Here is a 20,105-nt window from a genome sequence, read left to right on the forward strand (position 1 = left end):
CGCTGGGCCTGTGCATCCGGAGCCTGTGCTCCGCAACGGGAGGGGCCAACAGTGAGAGGTCTGCGTACCGCAAAAAAAAAAAAAAAAAATTATATGTTTCTATGACATATCTAAGTCATATAATAATAGTAAGAAACCATGACCGTGTAACCACAAATGGTTATGACAACGCAAGCTGAGATCTGGATCCTCTTGATTTCATTCTGATTTCCTGTATTTACCTTTACCTTTTATTTGTGAATATCCCACACCACCATATTCAATTCATACATAAACTTCTTTAAGACTTAAGGTTTCAACTGATCCCTTTAATGCTGGCTTTTTTATTTAACTGTTTTGCCAAGGAAAATAGAAAATACGTTTTGAGATAAATGTAAACACATTGTAGTATATGCCAATTTTCACCTTTTAAACTTTTCCTTTCTTCTTCTATTCAATCATTTGTTTACATGAATGTTTGCGTACCTACTCTGGTACCCAGTTCTATGCTTGGTATTAAGGAGACAGAGGGTATGAATAAGATTTCATCCCCAACTATGCAAGACCACAATCTCATGCAATAGACAGACTGTAAATAATATCCTATTATATATATATAAATATATACAATATGTAATAATCAAGAAATGAGCACTATTTTGCAACACAAGGAAGTGGCAACAAACCCTCAGAGAGAAATCTGGAAACTCTATGAAGAAAGAGATACTTAATAGTCTGGCAGTTCCTCAGAGACTGAAACACAGAGTTAGTTACCATATGACCCAGCAATCCTACACTTCCAGGTATATCTAAGAGAATTAAAAACATATTGTTCACACAAAAACTTGTACACAAATGTTCATAGCAGCTTTATTCATAGAAACAAAAAGTGAGAAAAACCCAAATATACATCAACTGATATATGGATAAACTGGGTTACATTCATATAATGGAATATTATTTGGCAATAAAAAGGAATGAAGTATTGACTCATACTTCAACATGGCTTTACCTTGAAAATATTATGTTAAGTGAAGAAAGCTGGTCACAAAAACCACATATTATATGATTCCATATACATGAGATGTTTAGAATAGGTAAATGTATGGAGACAGAAAGTAATCTAGGGCTGGCTCTGGGTGAGGGTGGGGAGGGGAGTGACACCTAATGGGCACAGAGCTTCTTTGAGCATGATTAAAATGTTCTAAAATTAATTATGTTTACACAACTCTGAACATACTAAACACAATATAATTGTACAGCTTAAATGGATGTATTATATATGTGACATATCTTAAAAAAGCTACTGTAATATATTTGTAATATATGATATTAACTATTATACACAGCAAGTGCTATATGAGAGTTAGCTGATATTATTATTTTTTTATTTTATTTTTGGGCGTGCAGCATGGCTTGTGGGATCTGGGATGGAACCCATGCCCCCTGCAGTGGAAGTGCAATCTTAATCACTGGACTGCCAGGGAATTCCCGATTATTATTTTAAATGACAATTAAAACAAGACACCATTTTCCACTTTGTGGTTGGTAGAGATTAAATAGCTCAATAATGCACAGCAATGGCCAGAATGTCCCCAATCACCCAGCTCTCCTACACTGTAGGTAGGAATGTAAATTTGTGCAATTTCATTAGAGAACAAGTATCTTTACTTATTAAAATAATAAATAGCCATACTTTTTGACTCAATATTTTCAAAGAATTTGTCTTTGTTCATTACAACCTGGTTTATATTACCAAAAGACGTAAATAACTATTAATAGATGTCTGGTTTAATAAATGATGTACAACTTACACAGCCATAAAAAGAAAAAAAAAAAGGGGGGCCTTCATCTCTAAGTCACATTATTAGGTGAAAGAATAAATTGTAGAATAGTGCTTACAGTGTGTTGACATTACTGCAAAAAAGCAAGTTGTGCATGTGTGGATGAATATACACATACATGTACACACGTTTACAAACACATTTATGCAGGCAAATACATAGTCTTTTCTAGAAAGTTACACATAAAAGGAAACTAGTTGCTCCTGGAGAGAGAGTAGAGGCTTGGAAGTCTGAGGTCAGAGAAAGACTTTTGTTTGACTGCACACACTTTCGTAGTGCTTGAAATTTTGTCTTTTGTGGTTTTACTTTGATCAAGAGTATATTACATTTTTAACTAAAGAGTTAATTAAAAGGAAGAAGAGAAATATATGAGGCCAGCAAAAAGTTCCAGTCAAATGAAGTTATCCTCCATTTCTCTAACCCAGATAGATTTGGCCTAACTAGATTATAGCAAGGAGGATGTGTGTGTGTGTGTGTGTGTGTGCGTGTGTGTGTGTGTGTGTACGTGCACAGTCAAGTTTCCTAATTACTAAATCTAGTGAAAATTCGAAATAAAAAAATATCCTGCTTTCTCCCCTATTTAGCACTAGATAATCTTTTACTCAGTGTTATTAATTCACCCAACAACTATTGACTAAGAGCTTCCTAACTTCACTGCACAGTTTGACGCTGTGGGAAGTACCACAGAGGTGAAAAGAGCAATAACTTCCTGCACCTTACATATAATTTAACAAAAGAAACAAGAAAACCCCAAATAACAATATAAGAGCTTAAAGTTAAGTCAATTCCAAGTCAAACCTCTTAAAATGGCTTTTCTGACACGTTACAGTATCACCAGGAAGTCAGCAGGGGGCACTTCAAGCATGTCTACGCTAAGTCAAGCTCAGCTCATTTCCATCTAGGGCTTTGATGCTTTGTCTGAAGGTAAATGTGAAGCCCTCTGCATAAAACATTTGTGGTCTTCCATATTCAAGTCTCATAGAAAGTCTCCTTTGATTTCCTACATGGACTTAAGTTTTTAAGATTTTTTTTTCTTTCAGAGAAGGGAAAAAAAAACTACTTATAAACAAATATGGATTATAAATCTGTGGGTTATGTATGTGACATTCTTTTTAGTTTTCATGAGCTGTCTTCTAGGAAAGGCCTATATCCTTCTCTGCACTCCCCTGACCTGTTGTAGTTCCTCTGTGACAGAATTTGTCTCTCTGTCATGTTCTGATGTGCCCCCCTCACTGTAAAGCCTTATTCTAGGACATGTCATTGCAATGTATTGTCTTTTTCTTTTTCATTTTGTCTCTCTTTTTAAAAAAATTGATGCTGTGGGAAGGACCACAGAGGTGAAAAGAGCAATACCTTCCTTCACCTTATGTACAATTTACGTAATCTTTATTTTCTTTCTTATTCAATCTTTTATTTATCTTACGTATCTTTTATTTCTCTTATTAACTTTATTTAGACAAAACTTATTTTATTTATTTATTTTTAAAATAAATTTTTATTTATTTATTTATTTTTAAAATAAATTTATATTTATTTATTTATTTTTGGCTGCATTGGGTCTTCATTGCTACGCGTGGGCTTTCTCTAGTTGCAGCGAGCAGGGGCTACTCTGCATCGCGGTGCGTAGGCTTCTCATTGCAGTGGCTTCTCTTGTTGTGGAGCATGGGCTCTAGGCGATCAGGCTTCAGTAGTTGTAGCACACGGGCTCACTAGTTGTGGCTTGTGGGATCTAGAGCACAGGCTCAGTAGTTGTGGGGCACAGGCTTAGTTGCTCTGTAGCATGTGGAATCTTCCTGGACCAGGGCTCGAACCCGTGTCCGCTGCATTGGCAGGCCGATTCTTAACCACTGAGCCACAAGGGAAGTCCCTAGACAAATCTTTTAATGTTGATATTATCACATGATTTTTTTATTTCTCTTCATTTTTTTGGTTTGTTTTCTTGTGTGTTTGGAAGAGGGGAGGAGATGAATACCTCCAACTCAAGAAAACTAAAATCCTTAAAATGTATCTGGCTTATTTAACACCATACTTTTGTCATCTGAAGCAGTTCTCCCCCCACCCCACAATTTCTTTGCCGCCAAAGCAAAGAAAGTAACCTGCTCCCTTTATTTAAACCTGGTGGAGGAAGGAGACAGTAGCAAATTGGCAAAATATAACATTTATTTGTACTTTAACTTTTTTAGAACGTAACACCTAACTTTACCAGTGAAGAACTATATTCTGTCTGAGTTTAATCTCCCCTTGAACTGCTACTTGGAATTTCTTCAACATAGCTTTGCTGGGTAATGAGTAAAAGAAGAGGTCTGCAAGACCAACATCTCCACTTATCAACTGCCTCAGTCCCCAGATTCCAGAGCTACAACCTCAACCTCATCCTCACCCTCACTGTCATATCATCTCTGTTCAGATTCAGATTGGGCTCCTCCCTCGTTTTAATGCTGGGATATAGGTGGGTAGCAGCAGAAAAGACTTCTGTGGCAATATTTAGTAAACATCTTGGTTTTTGCTTTTATTAAGGTCAATAGATTTAAATTTTTTATAATTATGATTTTGTATTTATAAATTTTATTTGTATTAGCCATGCTTTTTTCTACATTAAATATAATTTTTTCGATAGAGACCATATTCACTTCAGTACAGATGCCCTTTTAGAGCCCACTTAGACATTTCATCATACTAATTTAGCAAAACAGCCACAAAATAAAATCTGCACTAAACTATGCATGTAGAAAAAATATCTGCTTCCCAGCCTTTTCTGGTTTGCAATTACAACAACATTAAAATATCACACATAAAATACATTTTTTGTTCTTCCTTTGGATCTCCAAAAAAAAAAAAAAAACATATGATTTGTGGTTACCTTTGTTTAATCTTCCTTGAGTTTCATAGTCCCTCATCTGTACAGTGGGAATATCATTAAGTTTTGAAATGATTAAATGCAAAAAGGGATGGAAAGCGCCCAGCCTGTGCAAATAGCAGATGACAAAAGATAGACAAGAAAGAAAGAAAGGAAGGAAGGAAGGAAGGAAGAAACTTCCTTACATGAGGAATTCTGGAGTTTCTGGTCGTTTCTTCAGGTATGCCCATTTAACTTTTTACTTACAGTTTTAAGCTTATAACAGGAGCAAATGTCCTACCATAAGAGTACTTGTTTGTTAAACGTTTATACAAAGCTTAGTATCTTTTAACCTGAAGCTTTTTAAGTCTGTTACAAGGGAAGTGTCAATCATGGAAAAAGTCAAGGCTCACACTATCCGTGATCAAATAACCTTGCTGAAGTTTGGGCGAGGCACTTCTCTAACGCACATGCGAGTCTCTACTTGGAGATCATGTGAGCCTCTGCAAGAGAACACAGGCATCTGATGCTCTGAGAGCAGCCAATCAAGAGAGTGCCTTGCCGCCACACCCACCTGCCCACTGCTTGTCCCCGGGATTGGAGCCAATCTGTCTGCTTTTCTACCACGCTGAGCTGCTATAAGTGAATTCTTCCTGGAAATCTCTACAACTCTGATGGACATGCAGTGTAACAGTACAGACCACTGCAAAATCTGTTTCATATTTAAAATAAAAATTACTCTAACTCTTGACTGCTCTGATTTTGTGTCTGTTAACCCGGAAAATCATTTTAAACATATAAGCATCACACTTCCCTTTAGCAATTACGTAAAATCTTCTTGCAGTTCTCTGAAAGGCACAGCTGTGCAGATTGGTTTGGTTCTCTTAACAAATGATATTTATGTGTGAAAATAGACTGCTTGTGTATTCTATATAAGACAGTAGACATTTTTGCACTTTTGTTTATATGTTATTTATACCTTGAACACAGGCAATGCAAATGTACTCATCTTGTGTCATTTTTTAAAATTAGAATTTACTATAGAATTTTTGGAGGACTGCCACATCATAATTATTCATCTGCTGATTGGTCTGTTCTGCTACTTCTGAAACCTTCTGAGGGTTTAATTCTTGGCACATTTCAACATTCCTTTACATGTACTGTAGTATAGACTGCATGTGCGTGCTGTATTGTTTAATATTTGCAATACAAGACAAATTGTGCTGTGACGTTTCACACAGTAGCTTAAAGATAGAACTCTATTCTGTAGAATAGCAAACTGAATTATTTGGGCATTATCAGGTATTTTGTTTTTGAGAAAAACTGAAAATATGAGCCTAGTTTAAATTGTATGGCCTTTCATCTTTCTAACATACAAATGTAGATTGTGTGTGTGTCTGTGAGGGAGGAGAGGCAGAGAGAGAGGGAAGGAAGGAGGGATGAGTAGAAGGAAGCATTAAAGGTGTTCAGAGAAATAATCCAATATAGACAGTGAATTGGAGGTTTTGGTTTATGAGCCCATTACTCAGATGTAAAGTGGAGAGTATCGAGTTAATTATCCCTCCTGGCTAATTCTAATTCTTTACATTTAAAAAGATATTTGAAAGTATTCTCAGCATTTTGGCAAAAAAATGCAATATCCAAAGTGATTTTGTTATTCTTAGTATTTTACTTGCATACCTCAATACATCTTTTTAATAGCTTTATTAAGATATAATTTACATACCATAAAGTTTGCCCATTTAAAATGTCCAAGTCGGGCTTCCCTGGTGGCGCAGTGGTTGGGAGTCCGCCTGCTGATGCAGGGGATATGGGTTCGTGCCCCGGAAAGATCGCACATGCCGCGGAGCAGCTGGGCCCGTGAGCCGTGGCCGCTGAGCCTGCGCGTCCGGAGCCTGTGCTCCGCAATGGGAGAGGCCACAGCAGTGAGAGGCCCGCATACCGCAAAAAATAAATAAATAAAGTGTACAAGTCAATTTTCTTCATTTATCTACCCAGTTGTATAACCATCACCATAATGTAATTTTAGACATTTTCATCACCATCTCCCCGAAAACATCTCCATTCTCCTCCCTCCCCTATTCCCCTGCACTAGGCAACCACTAATCTACTCTCTAAGATTTGCCTACTGGTGGATATTTTATATCAATGGAATCATAGGATATGTGTCTTTTGTGACTGGCTTCTTTCATTTAGCATAACAATATAGTTTTAGACTATGTGGCCTCAATATTCTGCCTCTGAGGATAAAATGTAATCTTTGCATTCCTTGATGATTTTGAGGACTGGGTATAATTTTCGTGAGGCAGAAATTAGAAACTAGTTAGAGCAAGAGGACTTTCCACAGCCACTTGCCATTTTGCCAATGTTAAAATACCAGATTGAGCAAGTTCAAGCTGCAGAACAACGTGTGTTCATGGGTCCTTAGATTGACATTGTCCAGGAGAATTTGGGGGGTGGGGGGATAAACCAAAAACAAAACAAACAAACAAACAAAAAACACTGCAAGTTACAAACAGGATCCATCAAAAGAGGAGTGGGTTTCAGTGTTGACCAAAGGTAGTTTAACAACTTAACTTCCTTTCCTTGGAAAACTGGTGATTCCAGATTATTTCACATAAACCTGTGTTTGGTGCTTGTGCCAGGCACCCAGGAGAGCCAGACCCCTTAGGAAAAGCAAATAGGCCTCATAGAGAAAGTAAAATTTCCTTTCTGCCCTTTCCCCCTCTTCTTGCTGGCAGGGTTGATCCTCATTACAATTTGCTCAACTATTTGGAAGTGAATTTAGGACCCTCCCCCCAGCTTATGATTTTATAGCCAATAGGTGATGAGGTTTATTTGCATATTTCCAATCACATAGCAGCCGTGGAGTGGAAACAGTGTCAGACTCAATTTCTCCTCCTCCTCTTCCTCCTCCTTCTCCGAGGAAACCTGCCACTTCTAGCTGTCCTGCCTCCTCTTTAAAGGGTGACTTGCCCTGCGCCAGACCGCTGCTCCAGCCTGCTCCCGCCTCAGACTCAGCCGGTCCATCCGTCTGTCCCCGCTCCAGCCGGGTGCCCTGTAACTCCCACAGAGGGACGCGCCCCGAGATGGAGAGCAAAGCCCTGCTTCTGGTGGCTCTGAGCGTGTGGCTTCAGAGTCTGACCGTCTCCCGCGGAGGGGTGGCCACCGCTGACAGTAAGTTTTGCGCGCAGACTCCCCTCCACTTGCAGAATCTGCTCAGCGGCCACTTGCACACGTTGTGAAGATGGGAAGGAGGAAGTAGGAAGGGGTTGCGATGCGCGCCGGGGACTCTCCTAGCCCGAGCGCTTGCCCCAGAAAGGGTCACCGGGGTGGGATCTGGGAGGGCCACGGAGGGAATTTTTCCTCCGATCTCTCTGGGGCGGCTCCCACTTCTACTTTCTCTCTTTCCCGCGTTCCCGCGCTGTCCCCTCCACTCTGGCTGAGGCTGAGTTCCCGGCCGCCTCGGCTCAGCAGGGAAGGGAGCTGGGGGAGAGTGTGAGGGGCGGGACCAGGGGTGCGGGAGGAAGGGCTCAGATGGCCGGTGACCTGCAGCAACCTTTTCGCTCGGGGTGGGGGGTGGGGGGGTCTGGAATGAAAGGCAAGGGAGCCAAGGTGACCCTGGCTTGGCCTTGGCCGCGGCTCAGTCCCCGTCATTGAGAGCGCGGTTAGAAAGTGGCCCCTTCTCCTGGAGAAGCTGGCCCGTGGCCGCGGGTCGCGGGGGGAGGTGTTGGCCGCCACTTAGGAGTACAGGACATTCTTGCTCTGCACGTGGAGGTGGGAGGAGAGGACGCGGGACGCGGAGTCCTGGGGACGCAGCGTCCTGCAAGAGTTGGGGCGCCGGGGAAGCTGTTTAACTTCGACTCTTGTACGCTCGGCTTTTCTTAGCGGCCAGCAAACCTAGCGAAGGGTTGACCCTCCTGAAAAACGTGGCAGAACGACCAGCAGTCTGTGGCCGCTGACTTGGGGGTTGCCAGGTTTGCACTTGGCTACCCTTACCGTCCTGCGAGCTGAGCTCGGCTCCGGGCGCCCTGCCCCGCGGTGCGGTCGCGAGCACTTGGGGTTTCTTGGGCGCCGCCGGGAGGCCACTGGCTGAACCCCAGTTACCTCTCACCAGGGTTGAGGCTTCGAGGCCGGATGTGCATTTCTTTATTGCAGGGAAGGTGAGCGCCCAGCCCGAGACCTGCCACAGTAGAGGCAGCCTGTGTAACTTGAACCTTGGTTCAGTTAACACACAGCAGCAACTGAAAAGGCAACTGAAGCAAGTCATGCAAGGAGGCAACGTTTTCTTTTCTCTTCCTTGGTGGACTTGCAGTTAGGGCGGTGTCCTTCGGTTGTGCTTTCAGGCGGCGCGGTCTGCAGTGGTTCACGTTATAGTCGAGTTTGTCTCTGACTTTGGTTGCTGCCAAACGCTTGTTTTATTTCAGCACTAAGTTGTTCAATTAGAAAGTCTTAAACATCTCATGAAGCAGCATGTGCCGCTGGATAGTGTTTTACACGGTCCAAGAAAAAGGTTGGAACAAACTCCAAATTCTTATTTCAGAAAGTACACTACAGAGTAATGTTACTTAGACTAAAAAACACACACAAATAAGTGTCATCCACAGATTGAGTTTTTTCTAGACTCCCTGAGAGATTCAGGACGCTAAATTCCTGGGCTAGTCAGTGGTCACCTCTCTGGGTTTTGCTTCCTCAACTCTAAAATGAGGAGTTTGGACCAGACTCAAAATTCTCTTAGACCCCTCCAGATGTAGAGAACAAACTTATGGATACCAAGGGGGGAAGTGGGGATGGGATGAATTGGGAGGTTGGGATTGACATATATACACTACTATGTATAAAATAGATAACCGATGAGAACCTACTGTATAGCACAAGGAAGTCTGCTCAATGCTCTGTGGCGACCTAGATGGAAGAGAAATCTAAAAAAGGGGGTGTATGTATACGTATAACTGATTGACTTTGCTGTACAGCAGAAACTAACACAACAGTGTAAAGCAATTGTACTCAAATAAAAAATTCTAAAAAGCGTTCTCTTAGACCCCTCTAATTCTTTACTCTTTGATGTAAATGGATACAAGTGATTAATGAATTAAATTGGATTTTAATCAACACATGCTTTTCATGGCTGTAAATGCTTTGTAAGGGAGGAATCATTTTGAAGTGGACTTGAAATTAATCCTTCTCATCCTTCCCTCCCACTCTCACTCTACTGCTCCCCTCCCCCCCTCCCCTTTATATTGTGCCTCTCCCAACACAGCAGATTTCTGCCCCCTTTATCCTCCAAATGAATTTAGGTAGGAATGTAAGAAATTCAGAGTAGAAAGGTACGAGTGTGAGGGAATGGCAAGCAGCACCCCCTCTGGGCTCTGACTTTACTTATTCATTCTCGATTTCTAGGAAAAATATGAGGACACAGGCACTGCCCTCAGCTCTTTGCTCTTGGAGGCACCACAGCCTCTGCGTGGCCCCATTAGGAAATTTGAAGAGCTCAGTAGCTGCAGTTCTACTTGACTGGCCATAGTGAATTTCTAGGCTAACATCTGAGTTAAACATGTTGGGTGATGACAGCAAAGTAGCAGGTACCACCTCAAGGGGAGCAGAGCTCAGCAAGAGAGTGATTGATGAATAGCTGTATGGAAAGGTGGGAGTCAGGCACTGGGGAAACTGACAATGGGAAATTTTCACTTTCTTTCAGGCAGTGTATTTTTAGCTCAGCCCTCCTTTTTTGCTTTATTCTGGGAAGAGAAATTGGGCTGCACATTTTACGGCCACTATTTTAGCAAACACTTTTTCTATAAAAATGAAAAGTAAATCATCTTGTTAGGTAAGTCAGGCACATTGTTTACATTGGAATATCTGAAAACCTCAATTAATTCAGTCAGATAACAGCACTGATTACCCCCCCCACCCCACCCCCATTGGTTTTTTTTCACTTGTTTTTTGGCATTCTACAGAAGCTGTCAATGACTGTGACCATCAGCCTCAGAGAGGAGGTGAATTACTGATGAAGTTCTTTAGGAGTGTGTGTTTTTGTGTGTGAGAGAGAGAGGAAAGAAAAAGAGAGAAAGGAAGTAGAAACTTCTAAGAGAATTGCATTATAATTGAGCTCTTGTATCTCATGTCTTCATATAAATGTTAATCTTATTTATCTGATAACTGTGAACTGCCTTTAGAGTCTCTTTCCTGGGATGCTCAGTGTTCCTCCTATAATGTACCCTCTATAAATGTACCTTTAAAGTGCTTTGACTTCTCAGCCTAATTTCATTCCTGTGAGTTATTATCCATATTAAGATAACTCCTTGTCTTTGTTTATACACATAGATTTTTAGCTATCTATTTAGGAATTTAGGGATAAAGATAATATCAAGAAATGCATTAACTTGTAACTTTCCTGGTGCCCCAAAATCTCTCCCCTTAGTGTTTGATAAGAACAGGTCTGATGGTGTGATGTTACTGATATGATAAGCCAAATTCAGAATAGGGGCCCTTATAAAAGGTTAAACCTATGCAGCTCTCCCCTGACACACACTATTCTAAGGTGGCTTTAATTTCTAAGGGGATCTGGTGAAAGGTCCTTCTCCCCTTAAAGGGCTAAGGGCAGAGTCACTAATATCATTTCCATGTATGAAAAACAATAATTTTTTTAGCAACAGTTGAGCCAAATCAGTTCATCTGCCAGCCAGGAGCAATCCCAGTGTATATATTAGGTCAACTAAACATACTCATAATGACCCATAATGAATTGATGACCCATAAATCAGGGTCCATCCTTCTCCCTAACTCTTCCTGGCCTAAGTCAGTTGTGTTAGGGCTGGTGGATGTTTGGAAAGCACACTCATCTTTAGAATGCCAAGACATCCTTGAGGGGTTGGAAACACCAGTAGTGTGGAAATACCTGTCAGAACGCCAAAGAGAGGGAAAGACTGACTAAACACCAGTAACATTTGTGATTTCATATAAAGAACAAACATAGAATTGAAAACATCACGTGGCATATAGAGTGGTATTATTTTCTTGTCAAAGGCTTCATTATGTTTTCTGTAACTTAAAATGAAAAAAAAAAAATTCCATGAAAAGTGAAACAAAAGTTTCCAAATACAAATTTGCTTGAGAATGTATGAATTTCCTATCATTTTTCTTTACAAGTGATGTACCCAACAGAAAAGGTTGGTTGTGGGAAACTGGAATCCTGCCTTAATAATTTCAAAGAATATTCTTAGTGATTTCAAAACCACCAGCAATACCAGAGCCACCGTGTTGCACAATTCTAGGAAAAAATAGAATAAAAGTGACTGGTATCCTCTGGAGTTATGCAAGGCAATAATCTTAAATATCAGTTTGGCAAATAGGTAGTGGGCAAGATCTGTCTGCCAGATTGTTCAGAGTATTTCTGCTTTAAAAAGCTTGCTGATCAAATGTGTTAAAATAAGACTGTTATGAGAGGAAACATGAGTTATTTGATATAGAGCAAATATATAGAGGGTAAAGTTAATTTAGTTTTCAATTTTCTAAAGCACTTTCTAACAGTAAAAGAACTTCTTGGGCAGAATCTGAAAGTGGAATCAGATTAAAAATCTATAATTTTTTTCGACCATCAAATAAATTATTAGGCCACCAGAGTGCTTTCTGGTTAGGAAGGAAAAGGAAAACCCACATCTTCAAATGAGTTGAGAGGCAGAGAATATTCTTGATTAATGAATGGATTTCAAGTGAAATTTTACTATATGGAAATGAACAAAAAGCTTTAAATATCAATAGTCTATCACAGTCTTTTATTTGAATAAATCTTCTTAGTATGTTTAGGTGCTAGAGGTGTGTGTGTGTGTGTGTGTGTGTGTGTGTGTGTGTGTGAGAGAGAGAGAGAGAGAGAGAGAGAGAGACAGAGACAGAGAGAGAGAGAGAGAGAGAGAGATCAACTTGTTACATATAATGAATCACTTGCAAGCAACCACACTATTGTTTAAGGAATTTTGGGAAATAATTAAAAAGGAGAATGCTGGTCAGTCCTCAGAAAGTTATATAATAAGTTTGATTCAAATGCCTGTACTTTCACTGTACTATATCATTCTTATTTTAATTTTTGGTCTGACTTTTGCAAGGTTATTTGAAATTATGGATTTTCAACTTTTGTGAAAAGGAAGAAGGTTTAGATTAAGAAATTAGAAGTATTTCTAAGCAACCTTAGTTATTTACCTTTTGAAACTTTTAAATAGCCAAATCTAAAATGTATAAGTTACTACCTTCTTGTAGTGAATGGATAGGTTTTTTGACTTCTTTTTTACTTGACCAGAAATTAGATAACTTCTTAATATAACTTCCCTTTGGTGTGCTTGCTTTATAAAAGAGTTTGATTTTATTTGCAATACAATTTACTTAAAGTGTTCACTGTGATATTATATGTACTACCTACAAATACCCTGTGAACATTTATCAACATTCAGAAGTATTGTCCAGAGAGTCAAAAAATAGGCCAAAGTTCTCTTTCTCTCCTGACTCACTTTGGGATTAACCATGAAGAACCAAAGTGGATTCTTTCCGAAACCACCTTTGCTACAGTACTTTAGGCAAGGACTTTGTGTGGAAGACTGTAGAGACAAAATTGAGAAAAGAAATACTGGGGGGAAGAATTAACCATAACTCACACATAGCACAGATATTTCTGAACAACCCGCTAAAGGATTTTTAAAAACATTTTAAAGTGATGCATCTTGCCATGCTGGTGGGAATGATTCCATACAAAAACTTCCCCATGTTTCCAACTTTTCTTCTTTCTAAAATTAAAAAAAATAATGCTAGTGAAAAGGAAACAACCTTCCTTCAAACAAACCTTATTGTATCATATTTTGCAGGAAGACAATCTTTTGATGTAATCAGAGATTTAAAGAGGGTGAAATCATATATGAAGTAAGTGGAACTACACAACACAAGCGCCCTGAGACAGTGTTCTCTAGAAGAACTACAACCAAGAGACCTGGGTTCTGGTCCCTACTCTCTCTCCCACTATTGGCAGCATAACCTCAGCTAACTCACTTAAATTCATATTTTGAGAGAAGATTAATTAAGGAATTCCCAAATCGAAGTTGTCTTACTTGAAACTATATACACCACACACACACACCCCTTGACTGAAAAAAGAGCTGAAGAAAAGGATGGAAGACACAGGAGAGGTCAATGTTACTTAACTCAGTTATTTTAAGGCTGTCTCTGTCAACTTTGAGCACCGCTGGAGGATCAGTCATTCTCTTTCAATCCACATTCAGTTTTTTTTTTTTTAACTTTAGAAACAAAAATAGCATTGGTGGTGTTTTGCTTGTGAATCTAAAACATATCAGTCCAGCAAGTAAAACAACCGTCTAATTAAGCTCTTATCCAATTTTTCCTTTTCAGGAATTACAGGAGGAAAAGATTTTATAGACATCGAAAGTAAATTTGCTCTCAGGACCCCCGAAGATACAGCTGAGGACACTTGCCACCTCATTCCTGGAGTGACAGAATCTGTGGCTAACTGTCAATTTAACCACAGCAGCAAAACCTTTATGGTGCTCCACGGCTGGACGGTAAGAAAGGCTCCTTAGGAAGGAGCTGAGTGGCATGAACCAAGCATTCTGATTGTCTTGCCCCAGTTGTTGGGAGCCCAGTGATGGGAACCCAGTGATGGCTTTGCTTTAAAACTTGAGTAAAGACAATTCTGGCTCGGGGTGGGGACTGAGGAATCTAAAGCCAAAGGTTCATGGGTACTTCCTCTGGACAGTGCCAGCCTTCATTGTACCACGGTACCTAGCTGTGACCTTGGACGAGCCATTCCCCTGGGCCTTTGCTCAAGTACAGAGAAGAATATAGGTTACCATTTAGAGGAGACAATGGAAAACTGGCATGATCCTGATTCGTCCAACACTTCGCCAAAGTCCTTTCCTAAGGAAGATAACCTGTAAGGGGGAGGAGAGAGCTGGAGTGGAGGGAGGAGGTGCTGGTTCTGGTTCTGCTTTGCCATTCTCCAGCTCTGTGATGTGGATCCAGATACCTCTTATCCCTGGGCCTCAGTTTACTAATCTGTAAAACAATGAGATTAGACTAGACGTCCCTCCACTTTCAACATTCTCCAGTTGTAAACTTTTGGGAGCTTTACTTGAGGTTTAAGAGGGCTAGCCAGGGAACTGTCAGCGACATGATAAGAATGTGAATAGATATGCTAATTAGTCACTTTATATGGTATAGTTCTTACTTAACTACTTTAGCTTGTTTTCAATATTTTCATTCCTTAGTGAGCATATTTTACTGTTTATTAAAAAGGACTTATATAAAATTGATGGTTAAAGAGATAATATCTTTCCATTGTGTCCGAGCTTGTGAATAAGGTAATAGACACTAAATTCTAATGAGATGAATTAGCTAACGATTGATACTTCCAGTCCTGATTTCTTTTCCTACATAAGTGCCTTTGTTATTCACAGTCTAGGACAATTGCTATAACTTTTATAGAGATGAAGGCCACTAGTAACAGAATTCACAGGGATGTTTATTTTAATAAAATACATCTATTTACTAGAGGTAACACAGTAAATTACATATCTTATGATAAAATTACATATTCAAATTCCTAACGTAGATCTTTTTATATTTTAAGAGGTTTAAATAGGAAAACATAATCTTTGGTGATTTTAGAGACATTTTAGTTGTATGTAGACTTGGCTGTTAATACTTTTCAAAAAAGTTTAAGCTTAATAAGCATTTATATGACAGAAATAAATTGAATATCTCAGGCATCTCAATCTTATCCCTGAGAGAATTTTATAATTTAAGAATATTTGAAAAACATTTCCTTCTCACATTAAGATGGCACGACTCACCTAGTATCAGTAGATAGCACCAATTTCTATCATTAGCCCTACTGCCCAATAAGCCCACTTATATTCTTCACATCATACGTCCTGACTTTTTTGAGTGCCTGGGCTCAGAGGCTGGGCCACTGGCTGTGGGACTGAGTTTCATTGTACAGAGCTGGTCGGTATGTGCTATAGCTCACCCAGCCGTGCTGGATAACCGATCTCAGCCATTTCAGTCAACTCCCTGGCTGGTTCAGTGGGACCACCTGGGGCAGGTGGCAAGGAGAGCTTCAAGTTCAGCTGTATGCCCAAGAATCAAAGCCTTTAAAAATTGGTACTGATTTAAGGAAGCACAGAAGAAAAAATTAGGAAATAATACCTTTTCAGAATTGAAGAAGTTGGGTCCTTGTTTTCCACCCCTTTGTTGGGGTTACTTATAGCAGTGTCTTATGTTAAATTAAAAAAAGAAAGAATTAGATTGGTTGTTAGGCAGTTACTAAAAGTATCATTCACTGTAGGAGTATGTTGGGTTCCTTGCCCTTTGACAGATTACCTAATTTAGAAACACTGATAGTACAGAAAAACTTAAAACAGGGGCTGAGAGCAAATGAGATTTTCCTGCCGTGTCTGAGGTAAGCTGCTCAGCGACTCAAGGGCGTAGGACTAGGGGAAGTGAGGAGGTTCTGCAGCTTTGTTCTGCAGCTCTGACGAACCTGAAAGAATGCTTAGCATGCAGTGTGCACAGGACACCTGCCAGAAGGCAGTCAGACACAGCTGTCCTGGAGCTTGGCCACATGCTTGTGTTTAAGTCCAGGGTTCTCATTGTGGTGTTGGATATCCTCACCCCTGGCTGAGAGGAGTGATTAACATTGCATTCTGAAGAAATGACATCATCCTCTCTCAAAAGGCAGTTGCAAAGGGTGGCCAGCTTTCAACCTCTAAGAGAGGAGAAAGGGAGGCAAGACCAATTCCTTAGGGTTTTTTTGCTGGGTGGGCATTCCAGCTGGTTCCTCCAAAGACCCAGGCTGTACCCAGGCTTGAAGCAGCCTCACTGAGACATGTTCAAAGAAGACTTAAACATGTTCCTAATGGGCTCACATCACCTATGTGCTTTTTCTTTTTTGTTTTCTCCTCATGCTGGAAATAGATTATAGAGCTGGCATTTGATCACTGCAAGTAGATTGGGAACCAAACTGGTCACAAGAAGAAATTTTGGAGGTGGAGCGTAACTTCCGGGTCATCTGATTCTGACCACTTTGTTTTATAGGTAGCCTAGTAAGGTTAATACAGTGCCTGTGTTCATAGAAGTAATCAGTGGAAGAGCTGGGATTGGAACCAAGATCTCCTGAGTCCCAGGCTTGCTTTTTCCTTCCACAGAGCACAACAATTTGGTTAAAAATTGTGCAGTTAGTGTCAGGAGTGAAGAGAGAGCTCATGTTTTAATGTTTTAGCCTAGAAAATAGACTAAACAAAATGGAAGCATAGATTTAAAAGAACCCACCATCTAAGATCAAAGTTTTAAATGAAGTCCCTTGGTTTGGGAATTCAAGAGTCTTATTTTTGTCTATTGGCATTACTCTAAGAAGAATATAGGTTTTACGAGCTTCCCCTTAAAAGCTGCCTTAAACATGGATTTCAGAATCTTTTCCTGTCGGTTACATAGTTGAGTAACCTTTACTGTGGCTACAGTATGATCTGCTCTCAGGTAATATTAGGAGTGGATAGATTTGCGGATTTAAAGTAGGTTGTTGCTGTGTACAGGCTCCTGGCAGGAAGGCATGGAATTTTATCATCTGCAGTTTTTTAGTGTGTTTCGATTATTTTAAAGTAAGCATCTTTGCAAAGATGTCCAATGTCTCTTCTTTGATAGCATAAGTCTTTTGACTTTGAATTTGGGGGCTTTTATCCACAAGAAGCAAAGAATTACAGTTGGCAGTCTGCTTATCTCCAAAACAGGACCAATCTAATAATTTGGGAAAGGCAATTATTAAGCCTCATTAATTTGCACTGTGATAATCAAGAATTTGAGAGAATTGTGAAAAGTCTGAACTGAAACTAATAATTTTCTTATGTATGAAGAGATTGCTAAACAAAGTTACCTTCTGTTGGAATAGATTAGTATGTTTAAAACTATTTTTTTCATTATCACGTCAAATGTTGTACATAAATGACCCTTTATAAGAATAAAGGGCATTCACATCTCCCAATTAACTTATTAGCCTAATTGAAATTATTTAAACTAAATTTCTTTTTTTTTTAACTAAATTTCTTTTAAAATCGTCTGTAATTCTGCTGCAAATTTTTAACTTATTCAGATTGATCTTTCCTTTTAATACTATAAATTATTGAAGTTTTACTGAATTTATAAAATATGCTTTTAAAATTGAAACCTCAGTCTGCCATTCCTGAGCTCAACACAGTCCTTCTTTGGGGTACACAAATTTGCCTCAGAAGGGTCAGGCAGAAGACTCTGAATACTCTTGTGGTTTGAGTTTTGTGTCTGAGCCAATGGGCTTCCCGTGGGTTTGTTTCTTTTTTCCATTTAATGTAGGTGTATTGGGCTGGCATATCTATAACAAGTTGTAGGTGGATATTTTAAGAATGCTGGTATCATCCTCTTCAGGTGACAGGAATGTATGAGAGTTGGGTGCCAAAACTCGTGGCTGCCCTGTACAAGAGGGAACCGGACTCTAACGTTATTGTGGTGGACTGGCTGTCACGGGCCCAGCAGCATTATCCTGTGTCTGCGGGGTACACCAAACTGGTGGGACAGGATGTGGCCAAGTTTATCAACTGGATGGCGGTAAGACTGGGGGAAGGAGCCTTGTATGTCCAAAACAGATCTCTTGGCTACAGCTGAATTAATGACTGGTTGTTGCTCTTTTTCACTTAGATATAGATATTTTCTGGGTCAACTCATATCTTTAGAATAAGCCTGGACATTATTTTCTGACTAAAAGCATCATTATGATAAGAATGATAAAGCTATAAAGCCCATAAGGCGTAGTCCTGCCCTGCCCTGTCCTTTGATATTTTCATGGTGAATGGATTTGCTGAGACCAAGAACTAAGTGGGCAGGAGGGACAAAAGCTTGTTATTTCAGGGCAGAGGGGAGATGTCATGTTCACCCAAATCCTTCCCTCCCAGTTGGCTGGCACATGGAAATTTTATCCAGGGTTTGACCTGTTAGAATATCAATCTCTTTGACAAAAATATTAATAGTACTTATTCCTTAGTGTGGATTAAGGATCCAGATTTTTGTTGAGGGTTAAGGGAGTGATGGAGATGAACTAGGGAAAAATGGCAGGAAAAGTCTGTAGGATATGAGGTGCTGAGAGTCAGGAGTTTTACTCCCTCTGGCTCTCTGAGGCCATTCTCTGAAAATTACCTTTGGAAAGTATCTCGGGGTTGAAAGGAAGCTAATACTCTCACAGGACCAAATTATTTAAGTCAGATGCTTGGAGGTAAAAAATAAGCTGTTTATTGGCTGCTCATTAAAAGATAAAAGTTCTTTTCTTGACTCTTTTGCTAACCAGGAGAGTGAATTTGGACAAATCAGATCACCTTCCTGGACCTCAGACTTCTCATCTGTTGAATGAGGAGACTGGACTCAACGTGTCTGTGGTCCTTTCCCCTGTAATATTTTCTGATTTTAAGTCATTGCTTGGCTAACCTTAAAGAATAAAGTGATGCAGGGTATTTAGAGTAGAGAATAATGAGTTAAATATATATTTGTATATGTATGTATCTATTCAATATATATACAAATATCTATATATAAATATACACATATACATATATTTTCAGATGTATGGAAATTCATGTTTCCATACATTTCTATTTCAGATGTATGGGAAAACTTTCTAATTTAAATATGTTATTAAGGAAAGAGAAAATCTCAATACTATAGTATATGTTCCTCTCATCTGTAACAAGAAATTAAAATAAGTAGAATTAATTTTCAGTATTGCCTATATTTTCAAAACAATGTATTTTATTTATTTATTTATTTGGTGGGAATACTATTAAACTTTTATTTCTTTTAGCAGTGATATTTTGCAAAGAACTGTAAAATATCAAATACCTTTTTCTTTTCTTCTTCCAAAGGATGAATTTAATTATCCTCTGGACAATGTGCATCTCTTGGGATATAGCCTTGGAGCCCATGTTGCTGGCATTGCAGGAAGTCTGACCAATAAGAAGGTCAACAGAATTACCGGTAAGAAAGCAATGCCAGTTTTCTTATAACAAAAGACTTGAGATGCCTGTCATTTTCTGAAAGAGAATCAGACTGTTTGTCAAACAACCATATGTGAGTGGTAGTCTTCTGGGTACACCTGGCCATTTGGTTATCTCATGGGAGGGCTCTTTTTCTGGAGTAAGATAAAATACAGACGCTTGCTCTCATGAGCTTACCGTCTAATGGCAGTAGAAGAGAAATGGTGCAGAGTTAAGCACAGAGAGCCCAGTGGTGTCTCTGAGAAACCCATTTCCCTCCTCCCTCTGCTCTGTGCTTTGATAGTTTATTGCACACACATATGTCACCTCTCACATCAATACTGGGAAAAATGAAAAAGGACCAACACCAGAGGCCATTTGGAAAAAGGAGTCTTGTCATCT

The 20,105-nt window shown here is 39.6% G+C and overlaps 1 protein-coding gene across 1 annotated transcript in view; it reads left to right on the forward strand.

Moving 5' to 3' along the window:
- Nucleotides 1–7,605: 7,605 nt before the first annotated feature.
- Nucleotides 7,606–20,105, forward strand: part of LPL (lipoprotein lipase) — a 29,607-nt gene continuing 17,107 nt past the window's right edge. The window contains exons 1-4 of the mRNA XM_060015114.1: nt 7,606–7,836; nt 14,050–14,219; nt 18,109–18,288; nt 19,593–19,704. Of these exons, the coding sequence (XP_059871097.1) occupies nt 7,749–7,836; nt 14,050–14,219; nt 18,109–18,288; nt 19,593–19,704 (550 nt within the window). The 5' untranslated portion in view covers nt 7,606–7,748. The remainder of the gene's footprint in view (nt 7,837–14,049; nt 14,220–18,108; nt 18,289–19,592; nt 19,705–20,105) is intronic.

The sequence above is a fragment of the Delphinus delphis genome, chromosome 6 (assembly GCF_949987515.2).
Source record: "Delphinus delphis chromosome 6, mDelDel1.2, whole genome shotgun sequence".
NCBI classification, from domain to species: domain Eukaryota; kingdom Metazoa; phylum Chordata; class Mammalia; order Artiodactyla; family Delphinidae; genus Delphinus; species Delphinus delphis.